The 22724-nt window shown below is 50.6% G+C and overlaps 2 protein-coding genes and 1 pseudogene across 2 annotated transcripts; 2 read left to right on the forward strand and 1 right to left on the reverse strand.

Annotated features, from left to right (window-relative positions):
• Nucleotides 1-590: 590 nt before the first annotated feature.
• Nucleotides 591-3699, forward strand: LOC144611250 (tubulin alpha-1 chain-like). Its single transcript, XM_078430291.1, has 4 exons — nt 591-819; nt 939-1087; nt 1889-2569; nt 3403-3699. The coding sequence occupies exons 1-4, from the start codon at nt 699-701 to the stop codon at nt 3697-3699; spliced, it is 1248 nt and encodes a 415-aa protein (XP_078286417.1). The 5' UTR covers nt 591-698.
• A 1894-nt stretch (nt 3700-5593) lies between these two features.
• Nucleotides 5594-11107, forward strand: LOC144611162 (tubulin alpha-1C chain-like; annotated as a pseudogene).
• Nucleotides 11108-12311: 1204 nt separating this feature from the next.
• On the reverse strand, nt 12312-17746 carry LOC144611253 (tubulin alpha chain-like). The gene is made up of 5 exons (XM_078430293.1): nt 17732-17746; nt 14663-14885; nt 14422-14570; nt 13454-14134; nt 12312-12608 (listed from the first exon to the last, which is right to left on the reverse strand). Exons 1-5 carry the CDS (start codon nt 17732-17734, stop codon nt 12312-12314), a joined length of 1353 nt encoding a protein of 450 aa, XP_078286419.1. The 5' UTR covers nt 17735-17746.
• Nucleotides 17747-22724: the final 4978 nt, after the last annotated feature.

A 22724-nucleotide genomic window follows, 5' to 3' on the forward strand; every position in this document is an offset into this window, starting at 1 on the left:
TGGTCGGTTGATGTGACGAGGAGTTGATCATTGGGGGGAGGGGTCGCAAAAGCGACTATTGAAACGCCCAATAAAGCGTTCGTCCAACAGCCGAGATGCGGACGGTTCCTTGCGCCGTTCGAACAACAGATCGCCGCGAACCCTTTGTTGAGGTCACTCGCGCTGAGAACCAATCGGCGTTCTCTTTGCCTTTGTCTGCGCGTTCCACGCCAACGGTTGGTTCGCTGGCGGCCAATCACAGTCGGCCTGGCTGAATGGAACGTTCCATCGGGCGGGTATAAAAGGGCGCGATCGGCGGATGCGACACATTGTCTGGAGCTGCGAGACCAGAAGGAAGATCATGGTGGGTTCTCCCGGGGCAGGTCGGTGGGGCGTCGTGTCACACCGGTACGGGGTAGGGGTAGGGGGGGGCGGGATACCTCCAGAGGACCCGGAACGAAGAACCTGTGTGCAGAGGATTTCCGCGATGACCACGCAAATCCAGGCGCACACTGTGGAGTTAATGTTAGCACTCGGAGCCAATAACCGTGCGAATAACACTTTCATCTCTTCCCCTTTCCTCCACCGCCCCACCCCCTCTTTCTCTCTCTCTCCAGCGTGAGTGTATCTCCATCCACATCGGACAGGCCGGAGTCCAGCTCGGCAATGCTTGCTGGGAGTTGTATTGCCTAGAGCACGGGATCCAGCCGGACGGACAGATGCCCAGCGACAAGACCATCGGTGGCGGCGACGACTCCTTCAACACCTTCTTCAGCGAGACGGGGGCGGGCAAGCATGTCCCGCGGGCGGTGTTCTTAGATCTGGAGCCCACGGTGATCGGTAAGCTGGTAGGGAGAGAGTGTTGATTTATTATGTCTCAGTCCCTCGGCGCTACGTGCGGGGAGGGGTGTTTTCCGGCGCTTGTTTGATCTCCGGTCTCTGCTCCCCACTACCCATAGACGAGGTGCGGACCGGTACATACCGTCAGCTCTTCCACCCCGAGCAGCTCATCACCGGCAAGGAGGACGCGGCCAATAACTACGCCCGGGGCCACTGCTCCATCGGCAATGGGATCGTGGACCTGGTGCTGGATCGTATCCGGAAACAGGTAGGTTTAGTTTAGTTTAGTTTAAAGATAAAACGTGGAAACAGGCCCTTTCGGCGCACCGGGTCCGCGTCGACCAGTGATCCCCGCACATTAACACTATCCTACACCCACTAGGGACATTTTTGTCACATTTACCAAGCTAATTACCCTACATACCTGTTGGTCTTTGGAGTGTGGGAGGAAACCGAGGATGTCGGAGAATACCCACGCAGGTCACGGGGAGAGCGTACAAACTCCGTAGAGACAACCCTTTGACAGTCAGGATCGAACCCGGGTCTCATCCCTTCTGTGGCATGGAATGCCACAAATTGACAACTCTCTTGGTGAAAACGTTTGTTCTCATCTCAGTTTAAATGGCCTTCCTTTCAATCTTGGAATGTGACCCCTGGTTCTGGACTCCCCAACATTGGGGACATTTTTCCTGCAACAAGCTTGTCCAGTCCTTGTAGAATTTTATACGTTACTGCAAGTATTTACATACATCTAGAGCTCTGCCTCATCAATGGTGTTTTGGTCACATAATCACAAAACCCAATCAGATTGGTGATACAAAACCAACCACCTACACAGCCGTGTTGACTATCCCTAGTCAGCCTATGTCCATCTACATGCATTCCTAACCTGTCCCTTAGATACCTTTTCGCATCGTTCCGACCACAGATGTTAAACTAAAACTACAGATGTTATGCTCCGTCCACAGATGCTAGACACCTCCTCAGAGCGTCAGTTTACCCTTGTAACACTCACACTCACCCTTACACCTTTCTCCCTTCCAATGCTCTCTGCTTTCTCTGCCCGCAGGCCGACCAGTGCACCGGACTCCAGGGGTTCCTCATCTTCCATAGTTTCGGCGGCGGCACCGGCTCGGGCTTCACCTCCCTCCTCATGGAGAGACTCTCCGTGGACTACGGCAAGAAATCCAAGCTGGAGTTTTCCGTCTACCCGGCGCCGCAGATCTCCACCGCCGTGGTCGAGCCCTACAAAGCGGTGCTGGTCACCCACTGCACCCTGGAGCACTCCGACTGCGCCTTCCTGCTGGACAACGAGGCCATTTACGACATCTGCCGGCGGAACCTGGACATCGAGCGGCCCACCTACACGAACCTCAACCGCCTGCTGGGCCAGGTAGTGTCGTCCATCACCGCCTCGCTGCGCTTCGACGGCGCGCTCAATGTGGACCTGCTCGAGTTGCAGACCAACCTGGTCCCCTACCCGCGCATCCACTTCCCGCTGGTGACCTACGCGCCCCTGATCTCGGCCGAGAAGGCATTCCACGAGCAACTGTCCGTGTCGGAGATCACCAACGCCTGCTTCGAGCCGGCCAACCAGATGCTCAAGTGCGACCCCCGCCAGGGCAAGTACATGGCGTGCTGCATGCTCTACCGCGGGGACGTGGTGCCCAAGGACGTCAACGCCGCCATCGCCACCATCAAGACCAAGCGCTCCATCCAGTTCGTGGATTGGTGCCCGACCGGGTTCAAGGTACGTGGAGATTTTGCACTATTCCACGCGGCTTGACCCAAACCCGGGTCTCGCACTGGGCTGTGATGTCTACCACATCCAGACAAGCCGGTCCACGATTGCAGAAACCAAACCGAGGGCCTGGGTTCTGAACATCCATCCAGGGAAGTATTGAGGGTTTCTGGGAGACTCCTGGCCAACGGGTCGCGCCGGCATCGGGATAACTAGCAACGCTCTCCATAGGTTAAATGCGCAAATTTTTATTTTTAGTCAACGTCCAGTATCATTGGGCCCATCGTGTCCATGCTGGCCCTTCCATTAGTTCCATTCTCTCTTCTCACTGCTGTCCTTGTAACGCTCGTTCAGTCCCTGGTTTTCTTTGCACTGTTCGCCATGCGATCTGCCAATTACCGTGCACCCGCCCATTTGCGATGGGCGGGAGGCGGCATAGCAAGATAGCGGAACGTCGGAGGTTGGGATCGAAGCAGGTCCACAGCGCCCTGGAATAGCTGCTTTCGTGGAACTCCAGCCCAAGCGGGAACCATATGCTAGTTCTAGAATTTCATTGGCCATTGCGCGGCTCCGGCTTCTTTCCAATGGAAGAACCATATTGGCTCTCCCTCGGTAAAAGGAGCACCGATTTGTCTTTCACCACTCACCCTATGCAAGCTGCCTATTAATCTATCATCAACATGTTTGTGTCGCATCTACCAACGTGACAAAAGAATCGAGGTCTGTTTCTATTAGCTGCGGCACTCTACGTCCACCTACCGGTGGCAGATGCATCTCATCGTGAATGCGATCCTTTCTCTGTATCGGCAACCGCACTAAACGCTGTTCTTCTCCCCCTGCAGGTGGGCATCAACTACCAGCCCCCGACGGTGGTGCCGGGGGGCGACCTGGCCAAGGTGCAACGCGCCGTCTGCATGCTGAGCAACACCACCGCCGTCTCGATGGCCTGGACCCGCATGAACCTCAAGTTCGACAAGATGTACGCCAAGCGGGCCTTTGTCCACTGGTACGTGGGGGAGGGGCTGGAGGAGGGGGAGTTCCAGGACGCGCGGGAGGACATGGCGTCGCTGGAGAAAGACTACGAGGAAGTGGGCATCGATTCGGCGGATCTGGACAAGAAGGGGGAAGAGGAAGAGTGAATGTATTGTATGTCTTGTATGTCTAGAAAGATTCATTTATTTTTGATACTACTGTTGTAAATCTCATTTCCGAAATTAAACATATTTATGACTTAGTTTGGTATTGCGTCCTTCGTAGAGACACAGTTGCTTAATGTCTATAGGTTCATACCGTGGAAATAGACCCTTCGGACCAACTTGTCTATGCCGACCGTACCGCCTCATCTATGCTCATCCTATTTGCCCATGTTTGGCGCATATCACTCCATCCAATTCTTCGTCATGTAACTGCATAAATATATTTTAAATGTTTCTGTGCCTGCCGTTGTTAGATCACCTCGTCCCATGTGCCCACAACCGCCTGCGAGATGAATGTGCCTTCCGTTTCCTATTAACTCTTTCCCCTCTCATCGTGAAACTATGCCCTCTAGTTTTCGATTCCTGTATTGTACGGAAGGTTTCTGTGCATTAACACTATGCATTAGCCCGATGGGCGCAGCGGTAGAGTTGCTGCCTTACAGCGCTTGCAGCGCCGGTGACACGGGTTCAATCCCAACTACGGGTGCTGTCTGTACGGAGTTTGTGCGTTCTCCCCGTGACCGCGTGGGTTTTCCCCGAGATCTTCGGTTTCCTCCCACACTCCAAAGACGTACAGGTTTGTCTGGTTAATTGGCTTGGGTTTGTATACTTGGTATAAGTGTAAATTGTCCTTAGTTTTTGTAGGCTTGTGTTGAGGTGCAGGGATCGCTGGTCAGCGCGGAGTCGGTGGGTCGAAGAGCTTGTTTCCGCGCTGTATCTCTAAACTAAACCAAACCAAACTAAACTAAACTAAACTAAACTAAACTAAACTAACCTAAACTAAACTAAACTAAACTAAACTAAACTAAAATAAACTAAAATAAAATAAAATAAAATAAACTGTCTATGCCGCTCATGATTTCATATCCCTCCACATTGAAACTACTCAGCCTTCTGTGCTCCAATGATTTTGCAGGTTTTGCCTGCCTGACCTCTCCCTATATCTCAATCCCACGATTCCTGGCATCGTAAATCATCGCATCTCATAAATCGTCACCCTGATGTATCTCAGGATGGGGATGGTTGGAGGGCTGGGGTTTGGTCATTGAGGGAAGCAATCTGTTTTTTGAAAGAGCTCTGGGTACAAGGGTCACAACGTTCCAGTCATAGAAACGTTGAAACATAGAAAATAGGTGCAGGAGGAGGCCATTCGGCCCTTCGAGACAGCACCGCCATTCATTGCACTCATGGCTGATCATCCACAATCAATTACCCGTGCCTGACTTCTCCCCATGTCACTTGATTCCACTAACCCCTAGAGTTCTATCTAACTCTCTCTTAAATTCATCCAGTGATTTGGCCTCCACTGCCCTCTGTGGCAGAGAATTCCACAAATTAACAACTCTTTGGGTGATTTTTTTTTTCACACGTCAGTTTTATATGGCCTTCGCTTTATTCTTAGATTGTGCCCCCTGCTTCTGGACTCCCCCAACATTGGGAACTTTTCTCCTGCATCTACCTTCTCCAGTCCTTTTATAATTTTACATGTCTCTATAAGATCCCCTCTCGTCCTCCTATACTCCAGTGAATACAAGCCTAGTCTTTTCAATCTTTCCTCATATGACAGTCCCGTCATCCCAGGGATCAATCTCGTGAGCCTACGCTGCACTGCCTCAATTACAAGGATGTTCTTCCAACATTCTCCGTACTCGCCTGCTTAAACAAAGAAACGACAAAGGCCACTCCCCCTCTCCTCCGGAACTTCGCCTTTGGCAACCTTTCCTTTCAAACTTCCTTCCATCGCGTTCAATAATCAGGGACGGATTCCATCTGTCGCTGTTAGCTTGGCCACCTTAATGTTCTTGAGAAGACCCAACACTTCCTTTCTGATATCAAGATGCCCATTAATATATTAGACGACCCAACACTTACCTCGCTGTCCTTCTTGGTAAATACAGGTACAATGCGTTAGGACTGTAGACAAAATTACCAAACTTTCCCATTGATTTAATATCCTAGAGATCAATGTCAAAAATTTAAAAACTTCTATCAGGTCTCAGTTCAACATCTGAAGACTCCTTGTCTTCCTACAACGGGCCGAACATATCTACACACAATATTCCAAATAAGACCAACAAAATATTTATAAAGCTTCCAGATATCATATGTAGTCTTACCGTCTTTAAAACTGAGGTGAGATAAAAACGTTTTCACCCAGAGAGCTGTAAATGTTTGTAATATTCTTCCAAAGAAGGCAAATCGCTGGCTGAATTGTGTTTTCTCACCTCCGTCCTAAATGGCATTTTCTTAAATTGTGACCTCTGGTTCTGGACTCAAGGTCCCCCAATGTCCACCATTGGGGACTTTGTCAAATACTTCACCAAACACGATGCAGCCAACACCCATCGCCTTACTCTAATTAATCATTTGTTGACCTTGTTTTAACTCCATGGGCGCACCCGGGGAATGGGAACGTCAGTGGGCGCCTGGAAAATCGGACAGAGCCGGAAGGAAGTGGCGCTGGGAGGGAAGGGTGCAGAAATATATGGCCTGTAATGGGTTATCGGGGTTGGCCCGGAAGGCGTGCGATCCATTCGTCGAAGGAGACCTGGAGTGTAAGTGAATTGAAGAGGTGGGAGGCACTTCTGGTCACATGGCGTGAGAACCCGTGAAAAATCAGGCGCAAGTGGGCATTGAACAAGTCATATTGGTGATCAATAGGAATTATGGAAACCACGCAGCCGGCACCAGAAAATCGACTCCTTCCCACTCTAACATCTCACCGCCTGGTTCCCCTCGCCACCTTCGCGTGTGTCTTTCAATCCACATCGGCCAGGCTGGCTCCCAGATCGGCAACGCTTGCTGTGAGCTGTATTCCCTGGAGCACGGGATCCAGCCGGATGGAGAGATGCCCAGCGACAAGACCAGCGGGGGCGGCGATCATTCCTTCAACACCTTCTTCAGCGAGACGGGGCGGGCAAGCACGGTCCACGGGAAGTGTTCATCGACCTGGAGCCAACGGTGATCGGTAAGGCCCGAGTCCAATTGAAAAGGCCGTGTGGAACAGTTTGACCTGATCGCAGATTCAATTCTTCGTTCTTTACTCCCTTGCCTACACAGATGAATTGCGGACCGGCACCTACCGGCAGCTCTTCCACCCGGAGCAGGTCATGGCCGGAAAGTAGGACGCGGCCAATAACTACGCCCGCGACCACTTCACCCTCGGCAAGGATATCGTGGACTTGGTCCTAGATCGAATCCGGAAGCTGGTAAGTTGCCTAGCAACTGTAAAGTGCGTCAGACGCTGCACGCTCCTCTACGTCAATGTATCCGGCTGCAACGCTCGTGTCTTTACGACCCCTTCCCACATTCTGCATCGATTGTCTACACCTGCAGTCCCGTTGTGCCTCTGTGCCTGGAATACACGGCAACGTCGCTCCCTCCGCTTTGCTCCTTCCCGTAAAAATATCAAAATCGCAGAAGAAAAGTGATGCTTTGCCCCTTTTCCGCCCTCAGGCCGATCTGTGCACCGGACTCCAGGGGTTCCTCATCTTCCACAGTTTCGGCAGCGGCACCGGTTCGGGATTCACCTCCCTCCTCATGGAGAGAAGTCCGTCGACTACGGCAAGAAATCCAAGCTGGAGTTTTCCGTCTACCCGGCGCCGCAGATCTCCACCGCCGTGGTCGAGCCCTACAACGCGGTGCTGGTCACCCACTGTACCCTGGAGCACTCCGACTGCGCCTTCATGATGGACAACTAGCCGATTTACGACGTGTGTCGGCGGGGCCTGGACACCGAGTGCGCCACCTACACCAACCTCAATCGGCTTATGGCGCAGACCAAAACTGCACACAGTAGTGCAGGTGTGGTCTCACTAGGGCCCTGTATAACTGCAGAAGGACCTTTTTGCTCTTATACTCAACTCCTCTTGTTATAAAGGCCAGCATGCCATTGGCTTTCTTCACTGCCTGTTGTACCTGCATGCTAACTTTAAGTGACTGATAGACAAGGAACCAAGATCTCTGTACTTCCACATTTCGTTACTTTACACCATTCAGATAATAATCTGCCTTCCTATTCTCACCACCACAGTGGATGACATCACATTTATCCACACTAACTTGCACCTGCCATGCATCTACCCACTCGCACAACCGGTCCAAGTCACCCTGCATCCTCAACGTTCACACTGCCATCCAGCTTTGTGCCATCCGTAAATTTGCTAATGTTACTTTTAATCCCTTCATCTAAGTCATTAATATATATTGTAAATAGCTGCGGTCCGAACACCGAGCCTTGCGGCACCCTACTAGTCACTGCCTGCCGTTCTGAAAGGAACCCATTTATCCCCACTCTTTGCTTTCTGTCTTTCAACCAATTTTCTATCCATGTCAGTACCCTACCTCCAATACCATGCGCTCTAATCTTGCCCACTAATCTCCTACGTGGGACTTTATCAACGGCTTTCTGGAAGTCCAGGTACACTACATCCACTGGCTCTCCCTTGTCCATTTTTCTAGTTACATCCTCAAATATTTCCAGAAGATTATTCAAGCGTGATTTCCCCTTCGTAAATCCACGATAACTCGGAATGATTCTGTTACTGTTATTCAAATGTTCCGCAATTTCTTCTTTCATAATTGACTCCAGCATCTTCCCCGCCATGATGTCAGGCTAACTGGTGTATAATTTCCCGTTTTCTCTCGCCCTCCTTTCTTAAAAAGTGGGATAACATTAGCTACCCTCCAATCCACAGGAATCCATGCTGAATTCGTAGAACCAGTTGGCCCGACGTCGGTGGTGGGGAAGATGCTGGAGCCAATTATTATACATGCAATAACGGTGTATTTGGAGAGCAGTAATAGGGTAAGTTCAAGTCAGCATGGATTTATGAAACGTAAATCATGCTTGACTAATTTTCTAGAATTTTGGGAGGATATGACAAGTAAAATGGATGAAGGGGAGCCAGTGGATGTAGTGTTTCTAGACGTTCAGAAAGCCTAAGCGTTTGAGCAGTTCCCACACGAGAGATTGGTGAGCAAAATTAGAGCACATGGTATTGGGGGTAGGGTGCTGACATGGATAGAAAATTGGTTGGCAGACAGGAAGCAAAGAATAGGATTAAACGGGTCCTTTCCGAGTGGAGTGCCACAAGGCTCGGTGTTGGGGCCGCAACTGTTTAGTATATATATTAATGATTTGGATGAGGGAATCAGAAGCAACACACGCAAACTTGCGGATGACACAAAGCTGGGCGGCAGTGTGAACCGTGAAGAGGATGTTAGGAGGTTGTAGGGTGACCTGGACAGGTTGAGTGATTGGGCAGATGCGTGGCAGATGCAGTATAACATAGATAAGTGTGAGGTTATCCACTTTGACGACTTAAAAAAGGAGGCTGATTATTATCTCAATGGTGTTAGGTTAGTTAAGGGGAAAGTACAGGGAGACATGGGTGTCTTTATACAGCAGTCACTGAAAGTTGGCGTGCAGGTACAGCTGGCAATGAAGAAAGCTAATGGCATGTTGGCCTTAATAACGAGAGGATTTCAGTATACGAGTAAAGAGGTTCTTCTGCAGTTTTATAGGGCCCTGGTAAGACCACATCTGGAGTATTGTGTACAGTTTTGATCTCTTAATTTGAGGAAGGACATCCTTATAATTGAGACAGTACAGCCCAGGTTCACGAGGTTGATCCCTGGGATAGCGGCACTGTCATATGAGGAAAGATTGGAAAAAAATAGGCTTGTATTCACATGAGTTTAGAAGGATGAGAGGGGATCTTATAGAAACATATAAAATTATAAAAGCACTGAACAAGCTAGAAGCAAGAACATATTTTCCCAATGTTGGGCAAATCCAGAACCAGGGGCCACGGTCTTAAAATAAAGGGGAGGCCATTTAAAACTGAGGTGAAAAGGAACCTTTTCACCCAGAGAGTTGTGAGTTTGTGGCTAATGGAAACAAGCGATATGGGGAGAGGGCTGGCACGGGTAATTCATCAGCCATGATCCAATGAACGGCGGTGCTGGATCGAAGGGACGAATGGCCTCCTCCTGCACCTATTTTCTGTCTTTCCATGTCTATGTTTCTATGTTTGAAATGATCACCAATGCCTCCCCGATTTCGTGAGCCACTTCCTTAAGTGCCCTCGGTTGCAGACCATCAGGCCCCAGACGTTTATCAGCCTTCAGTCCCATCACTCTACCCAACACCATTTCCTGCCAAATGGGAATTTCCTTCAGTTCCTCCGTCCTAGCACCTCTCTCCACAGGTACATCTGGGAGATTGTTGGTGTCTTCCTTAGTGAAGACAGATCCAAAGTCACTGTTTAACTCGTCTGCCATTTCCTTATTCCCCATAATAAATTCACCTGCTTCTGTCTTCAAGGATCCCACATTACTCTTAAATATTTTTTCCTCTTCTCATTCCTAAAGAAGCTTTTACGATCATCCTTTATATTCCTGACTACCTTACCTTCGTATCTCATCTTTTCTCCCCGTACTACCTTTTTAGTTATCTTCTGTTGCTCTTTAAAAGAGTCCCAATCCTCTGGCTTCCCGCTCATCTTTACTGTGTTATACTTCTTCTCCTTTATTTTTATACTGTCCTGGACTTCCCTTGTCAGCAACGGTTGCCACTTACTCCCCTTAGAATCTTTCTTCCTCTTTGGAATGAACTGATCCTGCACCTTCTGTATTATTCCCAGAAATACCTGCCATTGTTGTTCCACCGTCTTTCCTCCAGGGTATATTTCCAGTCAACTCTGGCCAGCTCCTCTCTCATGCCTCCATGAACCCCTTGCGCAATTGCAATACCGACACTTCCGATTTTCCCTTCTCCCTCTCAAATTGTAGATTGAAACTTATCATATTATGATCACTGCCTTCTAATGGCTCTTTAACCTTGAGTTCCCTTATCAAATCCAGTTCATTACTCAACACTCAATCCAGAATTGTCTTCTCCCTGGTAGGCTCCAGTTCAAACTGCTCTCAGAATCCATTTCGGAGGTAACGTTTTTGGAGTCTATTACCAAGCTGATTTTACCAGTCTACCTGCATGTTAAAATCTCCCATAACGACCTTAGCGATATGCCGATTTTAACCCTTGATTCAACTTGCACCTTATATCCAGGCTACTGTTTGGGGGCCTGTAGATAACTCCCATTAGGGTCTTTTTATCCGTACAATTCATCAGTTCTGTCCATACTAATTCTACATCTCCTGATTCTATGTCACCCCTTGCAAGGGACTGAATATCATTCCTTACCAACAGAGCGACCCCACCCCTATGCCCACCTGTGTCTCTTTTCCATAGGTCGTATACCCCAGAATATTCAGCTACCAGGCCTGGCCCTCTTGCAGTGGTGTCTCTGTAATTCCCAAAGCATCATACTTGCTAATATCTCCCTGAGCCTCAAGCTCATCAACTTTATTTTTTATACTTCGCGCATTCAAATCCAACACTTTAGCCTCGGTATTCATCTCCCCTCTGACACCGGTCACTATTGGCCCTGATCGTACTCTCATATTCCTTCTCGAACTTACCTTCCCATTAATTCGGGAGTCTTTGGCAACCTTTCCTGTAATCACTTCCCCTTTAACTGCATCTTTATATTCCCAAGTTGTCAAGCCCCCCCCCCAATTCCCCCACCCCCACCCCCACTATTTAGTTTAAACCCACACGTGTAGCACTAGCAAACCTGCCTGCCAGAACGCTGGTCCCTCCCCATTTAAGGTTTAACCCCTCCCTTTTCTACAGGTCACCCCAACCCCAGAAGAGATCCCAATGTTCTACAAATCTAAATCCCTGCTCCCTGCACCAGCCTCTGAGCCAAACATTCATATCCCTATCTCCCTGTACCTGCCCTCACCAGCACGAGGTACAGGAAGCAATCCAGAGATAACCACCCTAGATGTCCTACTCATCAGTCCATTTCCAAACTCCTTAAATTCGCGTTGCAAACCTCCTGCCTCTTCCTCCGAACGTCGATCGTGCCCATGTGCACAACTACCTCTGGCTGTTCACCTTCCCTCTCGAGGATGTTCTGAGGTCGGTCCGTGACATCATTCACCCTGGCACCAGGGAGGCAGCAGACCGTCCTCGAGTCTCGCCTGCCACCACAGTATCTCCTGTCCGCACCTCGGACAATGGAGCCATCCACCACTATGGATCTGCCAGACGTCGGTCTCACCGGTCGAGTCGCATCGTTGGTCTTGGAGCCACCGACCTGTCCGCCGTTCGGACTGGAAGCATCTTCTGCCTCAACAACTCCCAAGAGGGCGTACCTGTTTTCATTCGGCACAGCCACCGGTGTCTCCTGCACTCCACTTGTCCTGCCCTTTCTCACATTCAACCACCTTTGATCTTCCTGTATCCTTGTCGTGACAAGCTCACATTTCATCAGTGCTGTTAATGGAGTTCTTTTGCCTTCGACTAGTCCAAGTACCTGCTCCCAAACTATTCTACTCAGTCCCTGCCGAACAATGTTGCAATTTGCCTTAAACACGTGTTCGACAATAGATCATACACATGTTCATTAAAATATCTTTATTTTCATAAATATCATGATAAGTTATTAAATAAAACAAACTTTGAACTTATAAATTAATAAAACTTATTCTTCCTCTTCCCCCCTTCTCTCGAGATCGGCGGAATCCACGGCCACCTCTTCGTAGTCCTTCTCCAGCGACGCCATGTCCTCCCGCGCGTCCTGGAACTCCCCTTCCTCCAATCCCTCGCCCACGTACCAGTGGACAAAAGCTCGCTTGGCGTACATCTTGTCGAACTTGAGGTTCATGCGAGTCCAGGCCATGGAGATGGCGGTGGTGTTGCTCAGCATGCAGAGGGCGCGTTGTACCTTTGCCAGGTCGCCCCCCGGCACCACCGTCGGGGGTTGGTAGTTGATGCCCACCTGCGATGGATAGGGATGGGGGGAGGGGGGGGAAATAACATCATAAATTCTTCTTGTAAAATCGGAAAAACATGGACCATCAGTTTAGTATGCGTCCTAAAACGGCGTAATCATTGACTGCTATCTTGTCTTTCCTGAACAGAAAACGCTGTTTCCTCTCCTTCGCTTCAAAGCTGATGCAAGTGCATTTTGCTTTCAGTTGGGGAGCTGCATTCCATGCTAACGGGCCATAGGGCCTACTTGTGCACGTCAACCAACTTGCCACATAGTGCGATTCATATTTGCCTGCACTTGCCACATATCTCTCTGAACCCTTTTCATGCCATATATCTATTCAAATGTATTTTAAGATTGGTGCATTAATCCGCGTCCATACATTCTTCTGGCTGCATTATCCACGTACGGGATACCCTCTTTGTGAAAGGCATGTCACAGAGGTCTGCCCTCCCACCTCAAGCTCATGCCCTATGGTTGTGGATTGATGCCATTTACAATGGCATGAAGACTGCGAGTGTTCATTTCATCCATAGCCATTATGACTTTCTACTGGCAAAGCAATAGTCACGTCATTTGCTTAGTTGTTCCCATTAAATAGCCTCTCTTGACTGTATGCCCCCTCGTGGTCTCAGTGAGGTAACGCCTCTGACTTCTGCGCTCCAATCAAAAGGTCTCACCCTATTTAACTACACCCAATAACCTCGGCCCCTGAGACCAAGCGGCATCCTAGTGAATCTATTCTGACCTCTTTGAAACCTAATGACATCCTTGCACAGGGTGGGGGTGGAGTTGTGAGATTGATGACGTGTGCTTGGAGACATGGGAATTAGTCACAGAGTCAGACTTACCTTGAACCCGGTCGGGCACCAGTCCACGAACTGGATGGAGCGCTTGGTCTTGATGGTGGCGATGGCGGCGTTGACGTCCTTGGGCACCACGTCCCCGCGGTACAGCATGCAACACGCCATGTACTTGCCCTGGCGTGGGTCGCACTTCACCATCTGGTTGGCCGGCTCGAAGCAAGAGTTGGTCAATTGTGAAACGGACAGTTCCTCGTGGTAAGCCTTCTCGGCCGAAATAACGGGCGCGTACGTGACGAGCGGGAAGTGGATACGCGGATAGGGGACCAGGTTGGTTTGGAACTCAGTCAGGTCCACGTTGAGGGCACCATCAAAGCGTAGCGAGGCGGTGATGGACGACACGATCTGCGCCATAAGGCGATTGAGGTTGGTGTAGGTGGGGCGCTCGATGTCCAGGTTCCGCCGGCACACGTCGTAAAGGGCCTCGTTGTCCATCATGAAGGCGCAGTCGGAGTGCTCCAGGGTGCAGTGGGTGACCAGCACCGCGTTATAGGGCTCGACCACGGCGGTGGAGATCTGCGGTGCCGGGTAGACGGAAAACTCTAGCTTGGATTTCTTGCCGTAATCCACGGAGAGTCTCTCCATGAGGAGGGAGGTGAATCCCGAGCCGGTGCCGCCGCCGAAACTGTGGAAGATAAGGAACCCCTGCAGTCCGGTGCACAGATCGGCCTGAGGGCGGAGAAGGGGCAAAGCAAGCATTAATTTTCTACTGAGGTTTAGAGATGCATTTACGGGAAGGAGCATCCCAAGAGGAGCGACGGTGCCGCCTATTTCCGGCACAGACGGAGAATGTGTTTAGCTCAGAGACAACTCGAGCTCTGTCAGAAGGAAGCCCGGAACAGACAATCGGAGCAGAACGTGGGAATGGGTCGCAAGGCACCAGCGTTGCAACCAGATACATTGAGGTCGAAGATCGTGCAGCGTCTGACGCATTTTCCTGCTGCTTGGCAACTTACCAGCTTCCGGATGCGATCCAGGACCAGGTCCACGATCTCCTTGCCGATGGAGCAGTGGCCGCGGGCGTAATTATTGGCCGCGTCCTCCTTTCCGGTGATGAGCTGCTCGGGGTGAAAAAGCTGCCGGTAGGTGCCGGTCCGCACCTCATCTGTGGAGGCAAATGAGTAAAGAACGAAAAATTTAATAGGCGATCACTTCAATCTGTTCCACACGGCCTTTTCAATAGCACCGGGGCTTTACCGATCACCGTAGGTTCCAGGTCGATGAACACAGCCCGTGGGACGTGCTTGCCCGCCCCCGTCTCGCTGAAGAAGGTGTTGAAGGAGTCATCGCCGCCCCCGATGGTCTTGTCGCTGGGCATCTGTCCATCCGGCTGGATCCCGTGCTCCAGGCAATACAGCTCCCAGCAAGCGTTGCCGATCTGGGCGCCAGCCTGGCCGATGTGGATTGAAAGACACTCGCGCTGGAGGCGAGGAAAACAGGCAGTGAGATGTTAACGTGGGTGGGAGTCGATTTTCTGGTGCGTGCTGCATGGTTTCTATTATTCCTATTGATTACCACTATGACTTGTTCAATGCCCATTTGCGCCTGATATCTCACGGGCCCTCACGCCATGTGACCACCAGTGCCTCCCACCTCTGCAATTCACTTACACTCCTGGTCCCCTTCGCCGAATGTACCGCTCGCTTTCCGGGCCAACCCCGACACCGCATCCCAGGCCTTAGTTTTTCTGCACCCTTCCCTCCCAGCGCCACTTCCTTCCAGCTACGTCGGAGTTTCCAGGCGCCCACCGACGTTCCCATTCCCCGTGCGCGCTCTCCCGTTCCCGTGTCCGGTCTCGGACACCAGTCAACGAATCCCTTAACTCCTCCGTGGATCCCACGCTCGGAGGAACACGCGCGCCCGCGGGCATTTTCCCGCGCGCTCACCATGTTGCTCCGCTCGCGTGTTTCCAGATACTGTGACGCTCGGCGTCGCTCCGGTATTTATACGGGCCCCGGGGTAGAACGTTGGCATTGGCCAAACGCGCGCTGATTGGTGAGTGGGAACAATGGCCTTTGTTGACGTCGCATACAGACGCGGAAGGTTCCATCGGGCTCGACGCTGATTGGCTGATTGTGGATGACGTCGAACAAAGACCTTCTGTGACGCAATCCTTTGTCCACTATCAGATTCCAATCCATCAATCGCCCATGGAGTTAAAACAAGATCAAAAAATGATTAATTATGGTCAGCCGATGGGTGTCGGCCTCATCGTGTTTCGTGAGGTGTTTGGCAAATTTCTCCACGTTGGATGTTGGGGGACTTTGAGTCCAGAAACAGAGGGTCACATTTTAAGAAAAGGCCATTTGGGACAGAGATGAGAAAAAAAATCAAACAGAGCTTTGGGAATCTGTGGAATTCTCTGCCACAGAAGACACTGGAGGCCAATTCACTGGGTGAATTTAAAAGAGAGTTACATAGAGCTCTCGGGGCTGGAGTAATCAAGGGCCGTGTGGAGAAGGCTGGCACATGTTCCTGATTGTGGATGATCAGCCATGATCACATTGAATGGCGGCGCCGGCTCGAAGGGCCGAATGGCCTCCTCCTTGCACCTATTTTCTATGTTTCTATCTTGCTATGGTAGAAATTGGGGGAGTCCACAACCAGGGTCACAATTTAAGAAAAGGGTATTTAGGACTGAGATGAGGAAATAAAAATTTGCGAATCTGCCGAATTCTCTGCCACAGAAGTCATTGTAGTTCAATTCACTGGATTAATTTAAAATAGATTTAAATATAGCTCTTGGGGCGAAAGGAATCAAGGGATATCAGCAGAAAGCAGGGACAGGGTACTGATTCCCAATGATCAGCCATGATCATAATGAATGGCGGTGCTGACTTGAAGGGCCGAATGGCCTACTCCTGCACCTATTTTCTCTGTTATCATGGAATGATCCAGGAAGACGTGCAAACAGTCCGCTCAACCCAACATGCGAAACTGACCAAGATGTCGCGTCTCCACTAGTTCCATTTACTGGCAGTTGGCCCATATCCTTTTAACCTTTCCCCATCGACGTCCCTCTCCAAATCTCTTTAAAATATTGGGTTAGTGCCTGCATCAACCACCTCGGTGACGGCTCATTCCACATACCCACCTCCAAAAGTAAAAAGGTTTCGCCTCTATCAACATTTTCCTCTCTCACATCATACCTATGCCCTCTGGCTCTTGATTCGCCTATTCTATGTATAATACGCTGTGAATTGATCCTACCTATTTCCCTCGTGATCGCATACACCTCCATTGAGGCTATATGGGTAGAGCTGAGAAATGAATAGGGTATGATCACATTTGTGGGAGTTGAGTTCAGGCCCCCAAATCGCCCCCAATGCGGGAGTCAGAAGAGCAAATATGCCAGGAGATTGCAGGCAGATGCAAGCCTAATATGGTTGTCACAGTAGGGCATTTTAACTTTCCAAATTTAGACTTGGACTCGCATAGAGCCAAGGGCCGGGAGGGGGTGGAATTTATCCAATGTGTTCAGACGCAGTTTTCTGCGTCAATATTTAGATGGCCCCACAAGAGGAAAGGACAAAGCTTGGTCTGCTCTAAGGAACTTGGGAAATTACCGAGTTGTCCGTATGCGAGTCTTTTCGGACGAACGACCACGTGTATAGAAACATAGAACATAGAAACATAGAAAATAGGTGCAGGAGTAGGGCATTCGGCCCTTCGAGCCTGCACCGCCATTCAATATGATCATGGCTGATCATCCAACTCAGTATCCCGTACTTGCCTTCTCTCCATACCCCCTGATCCCTTTAGCCACAAGGGCCACATCTAACTCCTCTTAAATATAGCCAATGAACTGGCCTCAACTACCTTCTGTGGCAGAGAATTCCACAGATTCACCACTCTGCGTGAAAAAAAACTTTCTCATCTCGGTCCTAAAAGACTTCCCCCTTATCCTTAAACTGTGACCCCTTGTTCCGGACTTCCCCAACATCGGGAACAATCTTCCTGCATCTAGCCTGTCCAACCCCTTAAGAATTTTGTAAGTTTCTGTAAGATCCCCCCTCAATCTTCTAAATTCCAGCGAGTACAAGCCGAGTCTATCCAGTCTTTCTTCATATGAAAGTCCTGCCATCCCAGGAATCAATCTGGTGAACCTTCTCTGTACTCCTTCTATGGTAAGAATGTCTTTCCTCAGATTAGGAGACCAAAACTGTACACAATACTCCAGGTGCGGTCTCACCAATGCCCTGCACAACTGCAGCAGAACCTCCCTGCTCCTAAACTCAAATCTCCTCGCTATGAATGCCAACATACCATTCGCTTTCTTCACTGCCTGCTGCACCTGCATTCCTACTTTCAATGACTGGTGTACCACGACACCCAGGTCTCGTTGCATCTCCCCTTCTCCTAATCGGCCACCATTCAGGTAATAGTCTGCTTTCCTGTTCTTGCCACCAAAGTGGATAACCTCACATTTATCCACATTATACTGCATCTGCCATACATTTGCCCACTCGCCTAACCTATCCAAGTCACGTTGCAGCCTCCTAGCATCCTCCTCACAGCTAACACTGCCCCCCAGCTTCGTGTCATCCGCAAACCTGGAGATGTTGCATTCAATTCCCTCGTCCAAATCATTAATATATATTGTAAATAGCTGGGGTCCCAGCACTGAGCCTTGCGGTACCCCACTAGTCACTGCCTGCCATTCTGAAAAGGATCCGTTTATTCCTACTCTTTGCTTCCTGTCTGCCAGCCAGTTCTCTATCCACATCAATACTGAATACTAATCTCTTATGTGGGACCTTGTCGAAAGCCTTCTGGAAGTCCAGATATAACACATCCACTGGTTCTCCCTTATCCACTCTACTAGTTATATCCTCGAAAAATTCTATAAGATTCGTCAGACATGACCTTTAAATTACCTTTTAATTAGTGAAGGAGAAAGACAGGACGGGTCCACAAGTTCTAATTCTGAATTGGACAGAGTAAGCTTGGACGGTGTTACGTGGGGATTTGATGTTCATTATAGTATGCCGCTTGCTGGCAAATGAACCTTTTGAAAGTGTGATCATTCATTCATTCATTCCTTCATTCTTTCATTCATTCATTCTTTTATTCACTCACTCATTTCCTCCATTCATTCAGTCAATCATTCATTCATTCATTCATCCATTCATCCATTCATTCATTCATTCATTCATTCATTCATTCATTCATTCATTCATTCATTCATTCATTCAATCAATCATAAAGTATCATTCGTGTAATGATGAGAGTTCAGGGCATGCGTGTTCCTTTTAGAGTGAAGGGCAAGGCAGGTAGGGTAAGGAAACATGGACGACGAGAGAAAATGCGCCCCTGTTCAGGAATAAGCAGGAGGCATCGGACGGGATTACGGATCAAATGTATCCCTGGTGGAGTTTCAGCAAGTAAGGGGCATACCTAAGGAGGAAATCAGTAAGGCGAAATGGGGGTAGGAGCCATTTCGGCCAGTTGATATGAAGGTAAATCCAAAGATATATGTACATTCAGGAAACGATGTTAACTATGGGGAGACTAAGACCCCATAAGACCTCAGAAGGCAGTGGAGGCCAGTTCGTTGGATGCTTTCAAGAGAGAGCTGGATAGAGCTCTTAAGGATAGCGGAGTGAGGGGGTATGGGGAGAAGGCAGGAACGGGGTACTGATTGAGAGTGATCAGCCATGATCGCATTGAATGGCGGTGCTGGCTCGAAGGACTGAATGGCCTACTCCTGCACCTATTGTCTATTGTCTATTGTCTATTGACCCCTCAGAAACCAAAGTGGGCATCTCTGTGTGGTGCAGCAGGAGGTAGGCACGGTCCTAAATGGGTATCGGTCCGGTTTCAATCGCGGAGAACGGCGTGACGGCTGGGACAATTAATTGATAAGTTTTGTGCACAGTCCGTAATACATGTCCAGGATGTCTCAACATGATGTAAATCTCCCCAGCCTGATGAAAGCCATCCGGGGTCACTCCAAAGAAGTTGGAGAAAATATTGCAGGAGCCCTGGCTGAGATATATCTATTAGATCATTAGATTCGGGTGAGATGCAGAAAGACTGAAGGAAAGCAAATTCCATGCATCTATATTATAAAGGCTGTAAGGCAAAACCTGGGATCCCTCCACCGGTGAGATCTGTCGTAGACAGGATCCCGGAGAGGATTCTCAGGGTTAAAATATACACGTGTCTCTATCGCCAGGGGTTGTTCAGCGATAGTTAGCTTGGTGTCGTTCCTGGAAGTTCCTGTCATAAGAATTTGATTTGTTTAAAGAAGTAACCAAAAAGGTTGATCAGGGCAAAGCCGCAGAAATTGTCCGTATGGCATTTAATAACGCTCCGCATGATAGGCTTTTCAGGAAGATAAGGTCGCATCGGGTCTAAGGAGAGCTATTCAATACAATATAGAATTGGCGTAATGGAAGGGAGTAGAGGTAGATGGTGGAAAGGTGGTTTTTGCACGTTGTTGGATCGTGACCAGTGGTATGCCTCAGGAATCGGAGCTGGACCCTTTGCTGTTTTTATCGTCGATTTGGACGAGAATGTGCAAAGCATTCTCAACGTTTGCAGATGACTCTACCGTGTGCTCATAGTGTTTGAGAGTCACAGTGTCTTTTCGCGTGCAAACAGGCCCTTCGACCCAATATGCCTACACCTACCAGGTCGCCGCGATCCCTTTGTTGCGTCACTCGAGCTGCGAACCAACCGGCGTTCTCTTTGCATTTGTTTCCGCGTTCCAAGCCAACGGTTGGTTCGTTGGCAGCCAATCGCAGCGCGGCCCGGCAGAATGGAACTTTCTATCGGGTGGGATATTAAAGGGCGAGTTCGGCGGATGCGACACATTGTCTGGAGCTGCGAGACTGCAAGGCAGATCGTGGTGGGTGCTACAGGGGCGGGGTGGGGGCCGTCGGCTGAATCCGGAGAGGGGAGAGCCGGGCGAGGTCGAGACGACCGGTACCTAAAAAGCATCCATAGTCAGGATCGAACCCTGCAAAAAAGCAACTCTATCGCTGCGCCATGGTGCCGTCCTAATTCAATAAGGGCATTAGAGTCAAAGAGTCATAGAGCGATACAGTGTGGAAACAGGCCCTTCGGCCCAGCCTTACCACACCGGCTAACATTGTCCTAGCTACACTAGACTCATCTGCCCGTGTTTGCTCCATAACGGGCAGATGAGTCTAGTGTGGCCCGCAATCCTGCAAGTCCGCCGGCACGTGCACTGCTGTACTCCCGTGACCGGAGGCTGGGACTGGGGCCAGGGAACCTACCCGCGCCCGGAGAGAAGCCAAAACCGACGGGACGGACGACAGCAAGAGGGAGGACAAGGGAATAATGTCACCCGGCACCCGCAGGTGCGAACCGTAGACAAGTTCCGCCAAGGAGGTACCCAGATCAGCCTTAGGGGCTGTGCGAATACCAAGGAGGACCCAAGGCAGCTGGTCGGCCCAGTCAGGGCCGGTCAGGCGGGCACAGAGGGACGCCTTCAGCTGTCGATGGAAACGCTCTACCATCCCGTTAGCTTGGGGATGGTAGGCGGTGGTCCGCTGCAAGCGGGACCCATACAGCTGCGCAAGCGCTGCCCAGAGGGACGAGGTGAATTGGGCACCCCGGTCGGTAGTGATGATAGCCGGGACGCCGAAACGGGCAACACAATGCAGCGCCAGGGCCCGTGCACAGGAGGCCGCCGAGGTGTCCGACAACAGAAGAGCCTCCGGCCAACGAGTAAAACGGTCGACCACCGTTAGTAGATGAGTGTAGCCCCTAGAGTAGGGCAATGGACCAACCAAATCCACATGGATGTGGTAAAAACGGACGGGGGGAACCACAAAAGTCTGGTACGGGGGGCTGGACGTGGCGGTGGACCTTGGAGGTCTGGCACGGGACGCAGGCGCGGGCCCAGGCGGCCACCTGCTTCCGCAGGCCGTGCCAGACAAATCGGGTGGCCACCATAGCCGAGGTTGCCCGCATGGACGGGTATGCCAGGGCATTAACCTTACGCCGCAGGGTGGTCGGCACCACCGGGCGAGGGCGGGGAAGGGAAACGTCGCACCAAAGTGTGGTACCTGTGGGGCCACATGCCACCTGTTCCAAACCGCAACCCCGAGGCTGCGGAGGCATACGCTGAGGCAGTTCCTTCCAGGCGCTGCGCCTCCGCTAACTCCTGGAAATCCACCTCGCCCCCCACCGCACCAACAGAGGAAGTGGCCGGCCGGGACAGGGCGTCAGCGACGGCGTTAAGCCTACCCGCGATGTGGCGAACATCGGTGGTGAACTCCGAAATGAGGGTGAGGTGCCATTGTTGGCGGGCCGACCACGGATCAGAAACATTAGAAAAAGCAAACGTAAGGGGTTTGTGATCCGTGTAGGCAACAAAAGAGCGGCCCTCCTAAAAATATCGGAAATGGCGAACTGCTAAATAGAGGGCCAGGAGCTCCCTGTCAAAGGCACTGTATTTCAGCTCAGGTTTTGCAAGCTGCCGGCTGAAAAATGCCAGAGGCTGCCAGTGACCGTTGACCTGCTGCTACAAAACCCCACCCACCGCCACGTCTGAGGCATCCACCGTCAGGGCCGTGGGGGCAGAGGAACGGGGGTGCACGAGCATGGTGGCGTTGGCAAGGGTGTGTTTAACCGCGGCAAAAGCCGCCTCTGCAGCTGCGGACCAAACCAACTCAGCAGGGTTACCCGCGAGGCATTAAAAAAGGGGGCGCATGATCCGAGCTGCCGCAGGCACAAACCGGTGATAAAAATTCACCATGCCCACGAATTCCTGCAAACCCTTGATGGTGGTAGGGCGGGGAAAGGTTCGGACGGCGTCCACCCTAGCGGGCAAGGGAGTGGCCCCGGCCAATGTGACCCGGTGACCCACGAAATCCACCGCGGATATCCGAATAGGCATTTGGACGGGTGGAGGATCAGACCGTAGTCTTGCAGCCTCTGGAACACTGTGCGAAGGTGGGCCAGGTGCTCTGGGACCGAACGACTAGCCACTAGAATGTCATCAAGATAAATAAATACAAAAGACAATCTGCGACCCACATGGTCCATAAGACGTTGGAATGCCTGAGCCGCGTTTTCAACAGTTCAACAGTTCAACAGAGCTTTATTTGTCATTCGGTACCAAGGTACCGAACGAAATTACATAGCAGTCATACACAAAAAAGAACACAAGACACATGACCCCAACACAAACGTCCATCACAGTGACTCCAAACACCCCCTCACTGTGATGGAGGCAACAAAACTTCCACTCTCTTCCCCACGCCCACGGACAGACAGCTCGTCC

The sequence above is a fragment of the Rhinoraja longicauda genome, chromosome 39 (assembly GCF_053455715.1).
Source record: "Rhinoraja longicauda isolate Sanriku21f chromosome 39, sRhiLon1.1, whole genome shotgun sequence".
Classification (NCBI taxonomy): Eukaryota; Metazoa; Chordata; class Chondrichthyes; order Rajiformes; family Arhynchobatidae; genus Rhinoraja; species Rhinoraja longicauda.